General features: G+C 41.7%; 2 protein-coding genes across 4 annotated transcripts in view; both read left to right on the forward strand.

The window, feature by feature from the left end:
• Window positions 1-17694, forward strand: part of LOC133575696 (uncharacterized) — a 459465-nt gene that overhangs the window by 137988 nt on the left and 303783 nt on the right. The gene's annotated exons all lie outside the window — the stretch shown is intronic.
• Window positions 719-15081, forward strand: LOC133575722 (uncharacterized). Its single transcript, XM_061928522.1, has 2 exons — window positions 719-1162; window positions 13263-15081. The coding sequence occupies exons 1-2, from the start codon at window positions 1036-1038 to the stop codon at window positions 14639-14641; spliced, it is 1506 nt and encodes a 501-aa protein (XP_061784506.1). The 5' UTR covers window positions 719-1035; the 3' UTR covers window positions 14642-15081.

A 17694-nucleotide genomic window follows, 5' to 3' on the forward strand; every position in this document is an offset into this window, starting at 1 on the left:
ATCTCCTCCAGTCTCTCCAAATGGACTCTGATGTCCAGAAATTCACAAAAAAGCACCACAGAAGTCACACAAGTGCCACCCCTTGTCACACAGTCCCAAAGGGTCCCCAACCAAAAGGCAAACAAACCACATGAAAACAAGAGGGAAACAGCAGGAACACAAAAGGATGACACAAGAGCACAGAGCTCCTGCCACCAGCAGCCACTACAGCGGCGCCATCTTAATGAAATACTTGTATGTTTTAGTAATGTATGTATACAAATAATATCTTACCGCGGAGTAAAATGGAACAAGAATATGAAAATGAACAAGGTGTATCGCCACAATTTCAACCACTTTTACGCTTCTGTCATTGTAATGAATGACGCACGGGGGCGCCACTAACTCCCATCGCTTAATTTATTTTTCAAATGTTGATATTTTTTAAACGAAGCACTTACTGTAACTTAACAAAACAATTATTTTACATTTTCAGAATTCTGAAATAAATAACTTATTATAAAATAGTAAAACATCGATTTATTTTCCATTTAAGGCTGCTGGACACATCTTTCAGGTTGTGTACAGATATGTGAGGTTTCATAATGAATACCGTATTTTTAATAACGTTTGTTTAGTATGTAATGGTTTATTATGACATTGTTATTGAAATACAGATGACACAAAAGAACCATGGTAAGTAACTGTGGCAAAACAAGTTGACGGAAGTGACGTAGAATACGCGCATGCGTGGACCGATCGGGCGATAAAGCAAGATGGCGTCTGACGGAGAAGGCCTAAACGCGGGCATTATATTTCTGTATTCTTACATATATGTTGTTTAATAGAGTACACACGGTTAATAATTGTTTGTAGCAGGATACATTAGTCTGAGCGCACTTTGACACTTCTCCTGTTTGATAGCTTCATTTAAGTTAGCTTGCTAGCTGGCTAGTTAGCTTAGCTTGTTAGCTGCTAACAAAGAGACGCGGAAGTTATTTAAACATCGCTAAGTAGGGAACTAATGTGAGTGTAAAGTGTTGTGATTGTGTGAAAATGTGCGAAAGAACGATAGCAAAGTATGAGGAGGAACTTTGTCCAACAAAAGAGGAGAAGGAGCCACAACATCAACTACTGGATGTTTATTATAAGAAACATCATCAAGTTGTGTTACACAGAACAGGTTTGTTTACTTCTTACTCTCACATCTTTACTAACTTTATATTTCATTATTAACACTATTCTTAAATATATTGTGTATAAGAAGTTTGGTTGTCTTGTGAGGATGATGTACATATATACGTCTGGTACCGTATTTTCCGCACTATTAGCCGCACCTAAAAACCACAAATTTTCTCAAAAGCTGACAGTGCGGCTTTTAACCCGGTGCGCTTTATATATGGATTAATATTACGATTCATTTTCATAAAGTTTCGATCTCGCAACTTCGGTAAACAGCCGCCATCTTTTTTCCCGGTAGAACAGGAAGCGCTTCTTCTTCTACGCAAGCAACCGCCAAGGTAAGCACCCGCCCCCATAGAACAGGAAGCGCTTCTTCTTCTACTGTAAGCAACCACCCGCCCCGGAAGAAGAAGAAGCACGCGGTGCATGCTGGGATATGTGACGTTTCATTTCCATTTGTGTGTTTATGTAAAGACCCCAAAATGGCTCCTATTAAGTGTGTTGTCTGTCTAATTATAAATAATGCAGACGAGGCGTGTTAACTGAGTTCTCAACGTTTACTCACAGCGTGCTCATAACCACATTCTAACTGCCAGCATACAACATCGCTTCTCAGGGCTACCGCGCATGCTCGTAACTATCGTTGCATGCTGGGTAGTGTAGTTGTTATATTTGCTAGCTCATAACATCACATTAAGAGACACGCTTACGCGCTTAATTCAATACTCGCCGTCATTCCGGGTGGATTGACAAAAGACCTCCAGCCGCTAGATATTGGTGTCAACAGGGCATTCGAAGCTAGACTGCTAACTGCGTGGGAACAATGGATGACCGAAGGCGAACACACCTTCACTAAGACAGGGAGGCAGCACCGGACGACATTCGCCCAACTTTTCAATTCGGACACCGAAGGAGAAAAATTCGAGGGATTTATGAATGAAGAATAACTTCAGAAAGTGAGCGCTATGTTTATTTTGTGTGTTGTGACATTAACGTTCGAGCAACATTATGTTGCTATTGCTCTGCACTATTTTGAATTTTACTATGTTTGTGATTGCACATTTGCGTACATTTTGGGACAGAGTTGTTAGAACGCTGGTTTTTAATATATTATTAAAGTTTGACTGACCTATCTGACTGTTTTTTTGACATTCCCTTTAGCGCAGCGTAGGCGCGGCTTATAGTCCGGGGCGGCTTATTGGTGGACAAAGTTATGAAATATGCCATTCATTGAAGGTGCGGCTAATAATCCGGTGCGCCTTATAGTGCGGAAAATACGGTACTTGCAACCGCGTGGTTGTCGTCGTTCAGTCGAATTTAACTACCCGTAAAAATGAGTTACCTAACACAGTCCATTTGTAGAATAAACTTAAGTTGATGCTTGTGCATATTCAGTAAAAAAACATAAAATAAATATAAGCAGCAATAAAAATATACTTTAAAATGCTTCTACACATTCTATAAAAGGCACAGATAACATCCATCCATCCATTTCCTACCGCTTGTCCCTTTCGGGGTGTCGCGCGGGGTGCTGGAGCCTATCTCAGCTGCGGTAGGCGGGGTACACCCTGGACAAATCGCCACCTCATCACAGGGCCAACACAGATAGTCAAGACAACATTCACACTCACATTCACACACTAGGGCCTAGTGATGGGTTGATGAGGCGTCATGAAGCGTTTCGACACGTTGCAAAACTGTATTGATACTGTGTCGATACTGTGTCACTAAATACTGACATCTGCTGGACATTAAAAATCCCTACAGGCAACCTATGGACCGACTCAACTGACACTGATTTTATGACCTAGTATATACAATAATATAAACCAAGTCATTGTATTTCATTTAGGATTATTTCATATCTTCATTTAAATAAAAATATATTTTAATCTTTTTTAGATACAGTCAATAATAAATGTATAATAACATGGAAATCTAAGAGAATGTGTTGTGAATGAGGATGCTTGTGGACTGGGATTTTTTTTAATTAATTTTTTACACTTTTTTATTAAAAAAAACAGTTTTTCCAACGTATTAAATTTTAGACTATTTCTTTCATTGATTGATTGAGACTTTTATTAGTAGGTTGCACAGTGAAGTACATATTCCGTACAATTGACCACTAAATGGTAACCCCCCAATAAGTTTTTCAACTTGTTTAAGTCGGGGTCCACTTAAATTGATTCATGATACAGATATATACTAACATCATAATACAGTCATCACACAAGTTAATCATCAGAGTATATACATTGAATTATTTACATTATTTACAATCCGGGGTGTGGGATTTAGAGGGGTGGGGGGTTAAGTTTGGTTGTTATCAACACTTCAGTCGTGTCTTCTTAGTTATTTCTCCGGCTGTAGAAAAGACCCGCTCACAGGGCACAGACGAGGCGGGAGTGCGACACAGTTAGCGTATCGGTCACGTGACCAAAACAGCTCATGATCGGTCACGTGACTTTCTAAAAGTGGTATGCGCACCGACACAGGGTTTCGCTCTATGAGCTTGACGCATGCGCCGATGCATCGGTGTTGCCGGACCCATCACTACTAGGGCCCATTTAGTGTTGCCAATCAACCTATCCCCAGGTGCATGTCTTTGGAGGTGGGAGGGAGCCGGTGTACCCGGAGGTAACCCACTTAGCCCCGGGGAGAACATGCAAATAAGATCCCGAGCCCAGGACCAAACCCAGGACCTTCGTACTGTGAGGCACAGATACCAGTGTTTCCATATATAGGATTGGTACCTAACAGAACTACACCTAGGATTGGTTATCTGTATAATAAAACCATTCTCGGGCCCCTGCAGTCTACATATAAACTTAAACATCAGTTTTCTCAGGGTGGCCTGGAAGGTGTTTATCCCTAAATCACAAAAAAAGCTTGCTGACACTACTACTCCTGGCCTTTCTGAGCAGGATTCTGAGACAGTCATTATATTCAACCTGGAGTTTGTGCAAGCTCTCTTTATTGAACCTCACCCAGAGGGGAGCTGTGTACGTAGGGGTGCAGTAAGCGCTAAACAAATACACCTTCGCTTCATCAAAGTTAAAGTTTAAGTACCAATGATTGTCACACACACACTAGGTGTGGCGAAATTATTCTCTATCACCCTTGATCACCCCCTGGGAGGTGAGGGGAGCATCAGTGGTGGCCACGCCCGGGAATCATTTTTGGTGATTTAACCCCCAATTCCAACCATTGATACTGACTGCCTTTTTTGTGGCACATCAAATTGAAAACACCACCATGAGTGGATTGTTTCCTTTATGAACACGCCATGTTTCCCAGCAAGGGAAATGGGAGGGGATCACTTGTAAAAACGGATACAATTTATTTTGATGCAGTACATGTTTTTTGTCCAACAGGACACTTGTGTACCACTCAGTGTTGAAATACATTTTTGGAGCAATTGATGCTTTTAAAGACAGACACATAGCTTCAGTGGCCTAGTGGTTAGAGTGTCCGTCCTGAGATCGGTAGGTTGTGAGTTCAAACCCCGGCCGAGTCATACCAAAGACTATAAAAATGGGACCCATTACCTCCCTGCTTGGCACTCAGCATCAAGGGTTGGAATTGGGGGTTAAATCACCAAAATGATTCCCGGGCGCGGCCACCGATGCTGCCCACTGCTCCCCTCACCTCCCAGGGGGTGATCAAGGGTGATGGGTCAAATGCAGAGAATAATTTCGCCACACCTAGTGTGTGTGTGACAATCATTGGTACTTTAACTTTAACTTTAAGGTTAAGAAGTTTCAGGCCCCCATATTCATACTCATTGTACAAAACCTTTCTTTTAATCTTTTCTGGTTTGTCGTCCCAAACAAAATCGAAGACCCTCCGCTCATAAACCTTAAAAAAAGTTTTGTGATGGAGCTGGTAATGACAAAAACAAATAAATAAATTGAGGAATAATTAACGAGTTGACAATAGATATTTTACCATACAAGGTTAAGGATTTCCCTTTCCATAATTGCATAATTTTGTCCAGCTTTCTTAGTCGATTATCATAATTTACTGAGCCTAGATCTTCCAGATTCTCTGGGACAACAACACCAAGTACGTTAACTGGACCATCTGTCCACAAAACAGGCACTTTGCATTCCATTCGAAAGGACGATCCCTTTAGATTTCCGATCCTTAATATTTTACATTTATCATAATTAAGCTTAAACCCAGATTGCTGTGAAAATATGTCCAAAAGTTTAAGAAGGTTTCCCAAACAATGAAGATTGGGGCTTATAAAGAAACTTGTATCGTCTGCATACATTGTTATTTTACTTTCAATGTTATTATTACTGAGCCCTTCAATATTTTTATTCAATCTAACTTTAATCGCCAATATTTTCATAGCAATAATAAATAAGTATGGAGACAAAGGGCACCCTTGTTTTAGACCTCTTAATAGAGGTATTGTCTCAGAGATGTATCCATTATTGATAAATCTACAGTTAGTTTTATTATATAGCGTCTTGATCCAATGTAATAAGGAGTTGCCAAAATTTAAAAAAACTAAGCTTTTACAAATAAAATCCAAACTAATTTTGTCAAATGAATTCTCCAGGTCAGCTACAGAAATGAATCCTCTTTTATTTTCCATATTATAATTTTCTCTAATTTCTAATAACTGTCTAATATTGTTTCCTATGTTTCTTCCTTGTAGGAAGCCTGATTGATCTTGGTGAATAATATTTGACAAAACAGACTTAGTAGCCAAACATTTTGCCAGGATCTTAGCATCGTAACACTGAAGTGTTATTGGTCTCCAATTTTTTAGATAAACTGGGTCTTTGTACTGACCATTTATTTCCTGTTTCAATAGTAAAGAAATAAGACCTTCTTTTATGTGAGTAATTAAAACTAGAAAGCAATGGTTTTCTTCATAAAATACTTGATAAACCTCAATAGGTATTCCATCTAATCCTGGGGTTTTCCCTGGATGAAAAGACTTAACCGCTTCCACAAGTTCTTCCTCTCAAATGAGGCCTTCACATGAATGGCTTTCTTCTGAATTCAATTTTCTTTCATCATTTTCTGGGGAAAAAATGTGTAGTTTCAGGAGGGATTACTGGATTAGAAAACACATTTTTAAAGGAATTTTCCATTTCTTTCAACAATGTGGTGTGTGTGTCCAATACCTTTCAATTTGTTTTAATAAGCTTGGAAATTTTCTTTTTAGAACGATTTTTTTGTTTGGATATTTAAAAAGAATTCGGAACACTTCTCACCTTTTTTCATCCAGATTGCTCTGTTGCAGTCATAACTTTTCCAATAATTGTTTCTCAACTAAATCTGCTAACTCTTGTTTGGCTGGAAAATAATTCAGTTGCTCACAAGTTAGATTATCATTACTATCAATGTTTTTTTTTGTAAATCCTCAATTTCTTTCTTTAATTCCTGTTCTGCCATTTTAAGTTGTTTTTTTTCCATGAAGAGTACGCAATGACATATCCCCTAAAACAACATTTGAAGGCTTCCCAGACTATTTGGGGATTTGATCCTACATTATTTAAAAAAAAGTCAGTAATAAATTGCTTTGTTTTTTCAATAAATTCGTCATCCTGTAGAAGCATTTGATTAAACTTCCAATATCCGGGCCCACGTGTATTATCTTCAATTGCAATATTTATTCCTATACAATTATGATCAGAGCGCAATTTATCATGGATTGATATTGCAGTCACTTTGTTTAGCAATGAAAATTATATCAAAAAATAGTCAATACGACTTTCCTGGTTTTGTCTTCTCCATGTAACCTAGGATTTTTGAATCTCCAGATATCAATTAAATCAAATACATCCATAACATTTTGAATCTTTTGTAAAGACTGAGAATGGTAATCCATTGAAAAATTCCCTTTTCGGTCCAAAATGTATCCAAGGCAACATTGAAGTCCCCCACAGTAATAATTTATCTTTGTTGTTCTTGCAACATGTCACTTATTTCTTCAAAAAAGGAAGGTTCATCAACATTTGGCCCATACAGATTCAAAACACACATCTTTTGACCTTGAATAATCATATTTAATATTAACCAGCGTCCTTGTGAGTCTTTTTCCATAGAGTTAAATTGAAAATTAAAAGTTTTTTTTAATCAACCTTTTGAATTTCTGTGACCACGTGAAAAGAAAATTGGACCATACCATTCTTTTCTCAATTTTTCTTCATCTAAATGTGTTGAATGCGTTTCTTGAAGACAAAAAATATCTTGTTTTTTTCCTTCAGCCACATAGATATAAGTTTTCTTTTTCTGTTGTCTGCAAGACCATTGCAATTATAACTAATTATTCCAACTTCATTATTGTTCCTATAAACCATATGACCTGAGTAAATTCATAATATATTTTATTGATTCTCTTAATGATAAGATTCTCTTAAAGATGAGATCCGCCCGGAGTTCCTTAAGGCTCTGGATGCTGTGTGGCTGTCTTGGTTGACAAGACTCTGCAGCATCGAGTAGACATCGGGGGCGGTACCACTGGATTGGCAGACCGGGGTGGTGGTTCCTCTCTTTAAGAAGGGGAACCGGAGGGTGTGTTCCAACTATCGTGGGATCACATTCGTCAGCCTTCCCGGTAAGGTCTATTCAGGTGTACTGGAGAGGAGGCTACGCCGGATAGTCGAACCTCGGATTCAGGAGGGACAGTGTGGTTTTCGTCCTGGTCGTGGAACTGTGGACCAGCTCTATACTCTCGGCAGGGTCCTTGAGGGTGCATGGGAGTTTGCCCAACCAGTCTACATGTGTTTTGTGGACTTGGAGAAGGCATTCGACCGTGTCCCTCGGGAAGTCCTGTGGGGAGTGCTCAGAGAGTATGGGGTATCGGACTGTCTGATTGTGGCAGTCCGCTCCCTGTATGATCAGTGTCAGAGCTTGGTCCGCATTGCCGGTAGTAAGTCGGACACGTTTCCAGTGAGGGTTGGACTCCGCCAAGGCTGCCCTTTGTCACCGATTCTGTTCATAACTTTTATGGACAGAATTTCTAGGCGCAGTCAAGGCGTTGAGGGGATCTGGTTTGGTGGCTGCAGGATTAGGTCTCTGCTTTTTGCAGATGATGTGGTCCTGATGGCTTCATCTGGCCAGGATCTTCAGCTCTCACTGGATCGGTTCGCAGCTGAGTGTGAAGCGACTGGGATGAGAATCCGCACCTCCAAGTCCGAGTCCATGGTTCTCGCCCGGAAAAGGGTGGAGTGCCATCTCCGGGTTGGGGAGGAGATCTTGCCCCAAGTGGAGGAGTTCAAGTACCTCGGAGTCTTGTTCACGAGTGAGGGAAGAGTGGATCGTGAAATCGACAGGCGGATCGGTGCGGCGTCTTCAGTAATGCGGACGCTGTATCGATCCGTTGTGGTGAAGAAGGAGCTGAGCCGGAAGGCAAAGCTCTCAATTTACCGGTCGATCTACGTTCCCATCCTCACCTATGGTCATGAGCTTTGGGTTATGACCGAAAGGACAAGATCACGGGTACAAGCGGCCAAAATGAGTTTCCTCCGCCGGGTGGCGGGGCTCTCCCTTAGAGATAGGGTGAGAAGCTCTGCCATCCGGGAGGAGCTCAAAGTAAAGCCGCTGCTCCTCCACATCGAGAGGAGCCAGATGAGGTGGTTCGGGCATCTGTTCAGGATGCCACCCAAACGCCTCCCTAGGGAGGTGTTTAGGGCACGTCCGACCGGTAGGAGGCCGCGGGGAAGACCCAGGACACGTTGGGAAGACTATGTCTCCCGGCTGGCCTGGGAACGCCTCGGGGTCCCACAGGAAGAGCTGGACGAAGTGGCTGGGGAGAGGGAAGTCTGGGCTTCCCTGCTTAGGCTGCTGCCTCCGCGACCCAACCTCGGATAAGCGGAAGAAGATGGATGGATGGATGGATGGATGATTCTCTTAATACCATAAGTTTCGTAGACATGAAAATCTTATACTAAAACCTGCAGCATCACCTGCTATTTCTGAGGAAACCAATATCCCCTCTAATAAAGCCACAGACACACCATTCACACCACATCACACAAGACAAAAAAACACATACCCCCCAAAATATATCATTCGCTGACCGTTTCCCAACATCTAACTACATTGTCCAGTCCCAGAATAAAGTAAAAAGCTCCAAAAACAAAATGTCAATTCATAGCCATCAAGTCGACATTGTTTTTGTTCCTCAGGTTGGTAGAGTGGCCGTGCCATCAACTTGAGGGTTGCAGGTTCGATCCCCGCTTCCGCCATCCTAGTCACTGCCATTGTGTCCTTGGCCAAGACACTTTACCCACCTGCTCCCAGTGCCACCCACACTGGTTTAAATGTATCTTAGATATTGGGTTTTCACTATGCAAAGCGCTTTGAGTCACTAGAGAAAAAGCGCTATATAAATATAATTCACTTCACAATTCACTTCACATGCTTCTGTACAGCTCACCGTTAAAGGCCTACTGAAATGTGATTTTCTTATTTAAACGGGGATAGCAGGTCCATTCTATGTGTCATACTTGATCATTTCACGATATTGCCATATTTTTGCTGAAAGGATTTAGTAGAGAACATCAACGATAAAGTTCGCAACTTTTGGTCGCTGATAAAAAAGCCTTGCCTGTACCGGAAGTAGCAGACGAGTAGCGTGACGTCACAGGTTGTGGAGCTCCTCACATCTGCACATTGTTTACAATCATGGCCACCAGCAGCGAGAGCGATTCGGACCGAGAAAGCCACGATTTCCCCATTAATTTGAGCAAGGATGAAAGATTTGTGGATGAGGAAAGTGAGAGTGAAGGACTAGAGGGCAGTGGGAGCGATTCAGATAGGGAAGATGCTGTGAGAGGCGGGTGGGACCTGATATTCAGCTGGGAATGACTAAAACAGTAAATAAACACAAGACATATATATACTCTATTAGCCACAACACAACCAGGCTTATATTTAATATGCCACAAATTAATCCCGCATAACAAACACCTCCCCCCTCCCGTCCATATAACCCGCCAATACAACTCAAACACCCGCACAACACACTCGATCCCACCGCCCAAAGTACCGTTCACCTCCCCAAAGTTCATACAGCACATATATTTACCCAAAGTCCCCAAAGTTACGTACGTGACATGCACATAGCGGCACGCACGTACGGGCAAGCGATCAAATGTTTGGAAGCCGCAGCTGCATGCGTACTCACGGTACCGCGTCTGCGCATCCAACTCAAAGTCCTCCTGGTAAGAGTCTCTGTTGTCCCAGTTCTCCACAGGCCAATGGTAAAGCTTGACTGTCATCTTCCGGGAATGTAAACAATGAAACACCGGCTGTGTTTGTGTTGCTGCAGTCGGCCGCAATACACCGCTTCCCACCTACAGCTTTCTTCTTTGCTGTCTCCATTGTTCATTGAACAAATTGCAAAAGATTCACCAACACAGATGTCCAGAATACTGTGGAATTTTGCGATGAAAACAGACAGCTTAATAGCTGGCCACCATGCTGTCCCAAAATGTCCTCTACAATCCGTGACGTCACGCGCTGACGTCATCATACCGAGACGTTTTCAGCAGGATATTTTGCGCGAAATTTAAAATTGCACTTTAGTAAGCTAACCCGGCCGTATTGGCATGTGTTGCAATGTTAAGATTTCATCATTGATATATAAACTATCAGACTGCGTGGTCGGTAGTAGTGGCTTTCAGTAGGCCGTTAACGTACATTTTATCCACAACAAGACAAGCTTGTTGTCCTTTCTGCCTAAAGGACTTCATAATTAGAATTAACTTACGTCGTCTCTCCACCAACTCGATTGGGTATTGGCTGGTCATGAAGAATTTAGTACCTTTCAGTCTTCTGGAGAGAGCAAGCATTTTGTCTTTGCATTTGGAGTTAGTAAACTTTACAAGCATAGGTCTCGGTTTAGCATCCTCCTTGCGTTTGCCAATCCTGTGTGCTCGTTCCATCTGGATCCTCTTGACTTCTTCCTCCGGGATGCCGAGTTGCTCCTGCAGAAAGGCTCTGACGGGGTTCTCCGCGATGCTGTAAGTTTCTCCTCCATCTTCGCTATTTCCCATGATTAGCAGGTTGTTCCGCATGCTCCTGCAGCGGAGTTCCAACAAGTCCGCCGTTAATTTCTCGTTCTCCGTTGTCAGTCTTGTAGTTTCGACTTTCAGGCTTGTTAACTCAACTTTTAGCGTTGTCTGTTCCTTTTTTATCTCCACCATTTCAGCGTGATTGTACTCGACTGATTTTCCCAGCTCTGAAACGTCAGTTTTTAGTTCATCCAAAATCCATCCAAGTTTTTCAACCATAGCTTGCAACATTTTTCGATCGTCCGGAGTAAACATTGGATTTTCGTCCAAATCACTAGAGGACAATTGATCACGGCCGCGTTTAGACTCCTTTGATCAGTGTTGTGGCATGGTTGCAGGCGAACAATGAGTCACTCGGCGTTCGAGGCACCTTATCTTCCGCCAAATCACCCTCGTGAGGAGTATTTATCTCACCAATTGCAGAGAGGTGGATATATATAACGAAAACAACTTCAAATCTCAGCCTTCCCGGTAAGGTCTATTCAGGTGTACTGGAGAGGAGGCTACGCCGGATAGTCGAACCTCGGATTCAGGAGGAACCACCTCATCTGGCTCCTCTCGATGTGGAGGAGCAGCGGCTTTACTTTGAGCCCCCCCCCCCCCCCCCCGGATGACAGAGCTTCTCACCCTATCTCTAAGGGAGAGCCCCGCCACCCGGCGGAGGAAACTCATTTCGGCCGCTTGTACCCGTGATCTTGTCCTTTCGGTCATAACCCAAAGCTCATGACCATAGGTGAGGATGGGAACGTAGATCGACCGGTAAATTGAGAGCTTTGCCTTCCGGCTCAGCTCCTTCTTCACCACAACGGATCGATACAGCGTCCGCATTACTGAAGACGCCACACCGATCCGCCTGTCGATCTCACAATCCACTCTTCCCTCACTCGTGAACAAGACTCCGAGGTGCTTGAACTCCTCCACTTGGGGCAAGATCTCCTCCCCAACCCGAAGATGGCACTCCACCCTTTTCCGGGCGAGAACCATGGACTCAGACTTAGAGGTGCTGATTTTCATCCCAGTCGCTTCACACTCGGCTGCGAACCGATCCAGCGAGAGCTGAAGATCTTGGCCAGATGAAGCCATCAGGACCACATCATCTGCAAAAAGCAGAGACCTAATCCTGCAGCCACCAAACCGGATCCCCTCAACGCCTTGACTGCGCCTAGAAATTCTGTCCATAAAAGTTATGAATACAGATATGCCTGTTATATTATTCTTTAATTTTGGGCCTTTTAGAATCAGCATTTCTTCGTCCATTTGTGTCAAGGAGGTGAAATTAGGTCTGAAAACCTTTTGACAAGTTGACTTCATGTCCATTAGGACTTTTCAAAGTGTAGAATACCATCCGCCTTAAACAGAATATTCTACTTTGAAAGTAAACTGGATCATTTATTTTGTGTTTATGCATGACTTCCTGTCCCACACGAACAGATTTTAGCTCAATTGAACCGCTTTGTTGTGTCGACCACTAAATATAGAAGCCAGGCGGTGGAAACTGACACATTGACTTGAAAACAAAAAACGGAACGAGTCTGTCGCCGTGGCGCCGCCGTTCCACATCCAGTGGAAATCCCCGGTTACACTTACAAACGTTGCTTGGCGAGATAAATGAAGAAACCATAATTCGGGTTCAAGGCAGGAAGCAAAAGGAAATACACTTTCAACCCACAGCACTCGCAGTGAGCGAACTCCACCACAAGATGGAGCCATAGCAGAGACAACAATACAGAATGCAGATTTACACTGTAAACAACCTCATCTTTTCTCCAAGTTTATACATCAGTAACTGACATTAAAATCACAGGGGGCGCTGGAGCCTATCCCAGCTGCACTCAGGCATAAGGGAATTTATCGCAATATAGATTTTAGGCCATATTGCCTATCCCTCATTAAAAGTGGTCTTCTTTTCCTGTGAATAATGTTGTAAAGAGCAGTGTGTTTGTTTTCAGGACAATTCATATAATAACTTGTTTTTTTTCAGTAAATGTACTGAATGCCTCATGTGACTGAGCAAATCTGGACATTTCTCAAGCATGTTTGTCATTTTGTGTCCTGCAGACGTCTGTGAAGAACAACTTCTGCCTGAAAAACAGGAGTGTAGCTTCAGGATGGTGAAGGAGGATCCATCAAAGAGGAAGACCAGGCGCCACAGACCCTCTGGCGTCTCATTTTCCTCTTTGACACAGACCCTGCCCTGTAAAAAGGAAGAGGAAGACTCACCCACCCCCAACATTAAACAGGACGAGAATGAACCACTGACCACCCACATTAAAGATGAAGAGGAGGAACACAGCATCAGTCAAGAGGGAGAGCATATTGAAGGACTGGTGGAGTTCCCAGTGACTGGTGTCCCTGTGAAGAGTGAAGATGATGAGGTCAAAGGTGAAAGTGAGGACAAGAGAGAGGCGGAGCCTCCAAGCAGCAGCTCAACACAACACATGACAACAGAAGCTGATGGAGACCACTGTGGAGGATCACAAGCAGACAAGCTCTTAGCTCCACTATCAGATAGTGAGGACACAACGTCACACTCTCCTGACACTGATGATGAAGACTCTAAAGATGATAAGACATGTCACACTGACAACACTCACCTCAAATGTTCTCACTGTGACAAATCTTTTCATTCCCGTTCTTATCTAAAAGTACACATGAGAACACACACTGGAGAAAAACCGTTTTCCTGCTCAGAATGTGGTAAAAGTTTTACTAACAGTAAGAGTTTGAAAGTACACATGAGAACACACACTGGTGAAAAACCTTTTCCCTGTTCAACCTGTGGTAAAGGTTTTACACAAAGTCAGAGTTTGAAAGTACACATGAGAACACACACTGGAGAAAAACCTTTTTCCTGCTCAGAGTGTGGTAAATGTTTTTCACGAAAAAAGGGGTTAAACAAACACATGCTAATTCACACTGGAGAAAAACCGTTTTCCTGTTCCCTCTGTAGTAAAGGTTTTACACAAAGTCAGAATTTGAAAGTGCACATGAGAACACACACTGGTGAAAAAGCTTTTACCTGTTCAATCTGTGGTAAAAGTTGTACTAGTGGTCAGAGTTTGAAAGTACACGTGAGAACACACACTGGAGAAAAACCGTTTTTATGCTCAGAATGTGGTAAATGTTTTACTCACAGTCAGAGTTTGAAAGCACACATGAGAACACACACTGGAGAAAAACCTTTTTCAATCTGTGGTAAAGGTTTTACACAAAAAAACGTGTCAAACAAACACATGCCAATACACACTGGAGAGAAAATGTTTACCTGTTCAATATGTGGTAAAGGTTTTGCAGAAAGTCAACATTTGAAAAGACACACTAGAACACACACTGGTGAAAAATCACATTACTGTTCAATCTGTAGTAAAGGTTTTGTACAAAGTCAATATTTGAAAGTACACATGAGAACACACACTGGTGAAAAACCTTGTTCCTGAACAATCTGTGGCAAAGTATGTAAAGAAAATCAGTGTTTGAAAAGAACACACATTGGTGAAAAATCACATTTCTGTTCAATCTGCAACAGAAGCTTTTGTGAAAGATCATACCTTGTAGCACACATGAGAACACACCCAGGAGAGAAAGTGTTGAGTTGCAGTGTGTGTGGTGAAAGATTGTCTTCTAAGTACCAGTGTAAGAAACACAAGTGTGCTGGTGAGAACAGCAGCAGCAAATGAAACTGCAGGATTTGAAATAAACTGTCAAGACTTTAATTTGGACTTTCTAACAACATCAGCACATATAACATGTGTGACATTGTTGTTTGTGTAACGATCTTTTTAATATGCTTCTACGTTTATAGATTATATATTTTATATTAGTGTTTTTTTCAGTTTTTCAGTCAAGTACATGCATTAATATGCAATCAAAGTTTGGAGTGTCAAATCAAATCAAATCAAATCAACTTTATTTATAGAGCACATTTAAAATTTACCACAGGGGTAGCCAAAGTGCTGTACAATGAACAGGTTAAAAGATAAAACGAGTACCGAGCAAACACAACACAATACAAACAGAACACGATAAAAAATAAATAATTAAAATAGAATTAATAAAAACATAAAAACATAAAAACAGGATCACAGCAGGTGTATTATGGGGCGCCATTGCAGGATGGATATCACTCAGTGTTAAAAGCCATGGAATAAAAGTATGTTTTTAAGAGAGATTTAAAAACAGGAAGAGAGGAGGCTTGTCTAACACTCAGGGGTAGGTCGTTCCAGAGCTTGGGAGCAGCAACGGCAAAAGCTCTGTCACCTCTAAGCTTCAGCCTTGTGTCAGGGACCGTCAACAGCAGCTGATCGGCTGATCTTAAGGATCGGGTGGGGCAGTAAGGCTGAAGGAGGTCGGAGAGATAGGTTGGCGCGAGGTTGTTTAGACATTTAAAAACAAATAAAAGGAGTTTAAAATGTATTCGGTAACGCACAGGGAGCCAGTGAAGGGACGCTAAAATAGGGGTGATGTGCTCACGTCTGCGGGTCTGTGTTAGCAGACGAGCAGCAGAGTTCTGCACGAGCTGCAGGCGGGCGAGGGAGGCCTGGCTAATGCCAACATACAGGGCATTGCAGTAGTCAAGACGAGTCGAGATAAAAGCGTGGATTAATTTCTCAAGATCATGTCTTGATAGAAGCGGTTTCACTTTCGCTATTTGGCGTAATTGATAAAAGCTTTTTTGAACGACGCTGCTGATTTGTTTTTCGAATTTAAAATCTGAGTCAAACTTTACCCCCAGGTTTGTGACAGAGTCGCTGAGATACGGGGTCAGAGTGCCGAGGTCAACGTTGGGGGAGGGAGAGCGACTTGGACCGAACAACATAACTTCTGTTTTATCTTCATTTAGGCTCAGGAAGTTAGCTGAGTGTCAGACAAAAGCCAATATTGTACATCATCCCACAGAGATTTACTTTGCATACATTCATAAAATAAACTGTTTATTTTGTTGCTTTATCACAGAACGAACAAGTGTTGTCTTCAATTGCAAAACAACACCCTAACTATTTTAAGTGGTCAATTCTGTCTTTTTTTTTTCTTAAATTAACTCATTTGCTTTTGGAAGAATGGAAACTTTCAAGTTATGAGTATTATTTTTGTTCCAGAGAAAATACAGTAAAGAAGGAATAGTAAATAATTAAAAAGATGGTATACTGTAATTAGAATATTTTGAATGAAAGCCTTTTTAATTTTTATAATTATTTAATTTTCTAGGTCGTACTTAACAATGAAATCTTCAAATAATAAAATACTTTTATCACTCAATAAGTCACTAAAATGCCCTTTTCAAACCATTGCTGTACAAAGATGGATTTGTTTCTCATTTTAATATACCGTAAGAACAATTCCATAGTGGAGTATTGTGTGTGAGGAAGTTGTGTTTGTAAATTAGTTTCCAGTACAACAACACTTGCTGTTAGGGATGGGTACCGTTCACTTTTAATTCCATGTTTTATGTGTTATATATGTAAATATATTGTGTGTTTGTATTTTGCCAACATGGTAAAATCACATGATAGGCAGGTTGTATCATGTTTTTCTGTCACCTTGAGGAAATGGCATAAAGAGAAAGATGACAATATAATGTCACTTTGACAATGATGTACAGAACAGAGGAGATTTAGTTTATTTTTATTTTTGGTTTAGGCGATTCTTTTAATTTTTTTATATATATATATATATATATATATATATATATATATATATATATATATATATATATATATATATATATATATATATATATATATATATATATATAAATGAAATACGGGCTTCACGGTGGCAGAGGGGTTAGTGCATCTGCCTCACAATACGAAGGTCCTGAGTAGTCTTGGGTTCAATCCCGGGCTCGGGATCTTTCTGTGTGGAGTTTGCATGTTCTCCCCGTGACTGCGTGGGTTCCCTCCGGGTTCTCCGGCTTCCTCCCACCTCCAAAGACATGCACCTGGGGATAAGTTGATTGGCAACACTAAATTGGCCTTAGTGTGTGGATGTGAGAGTGAATGTTGTCTGTCTGTCTGTGTTGGCCCTGCGATGAGGTGGCGACTTGTCCAGGGTGTACCCCGCCTTCCGCCCGATTGTAGCTGAGATAGGCTCCAGCGCCCCCCGCGACCCCAAAGGGAATAAGCGGTAGAAAATGGATGGATGGATGAATGAAATACTTGACCTGGTGAATTCTAGCTGTAAATATACTCCTCCCCTCTTAACCACGCCCCCGCCCCAACCACGCCCCCCACCTCCCGAAATCGGAGGTCTCAAGGTTGGCAAGTATGGAACAGTTCAAGTAATAAAAAACAACAAATACAGGAATTTCCATGGACAAACTAGTTGTGTTCCTGGCAATAATGATCATTTGAGAAAAGTAGAAAAAGAAAAGAGAGAAGAAACTGGGGAAATGATGTAAGACAATGATAATAGTTTAACCAACACTATAGATATGACATTTTCTTTCAATGAAATGGTTCCATCCATCCATCCATTTTCTACCGCTTATTCC

Source organism: Nerophis lumbriciformis, linkage group LG33 (assembly GCF_033978685.3).
Source record: "Nerophis lumbriciformis linkage group LG33, RoL_Nlum_v2.1, whole genome shotgun sequence".
Taxonomy (NCBI): domain Eukaryota; kingdom Metazoa; phylum Chordata; class Actinopteri; order Syngnathiformes; family Syngnathidae; genus Nerophis; species Nerophis lumbriciformis.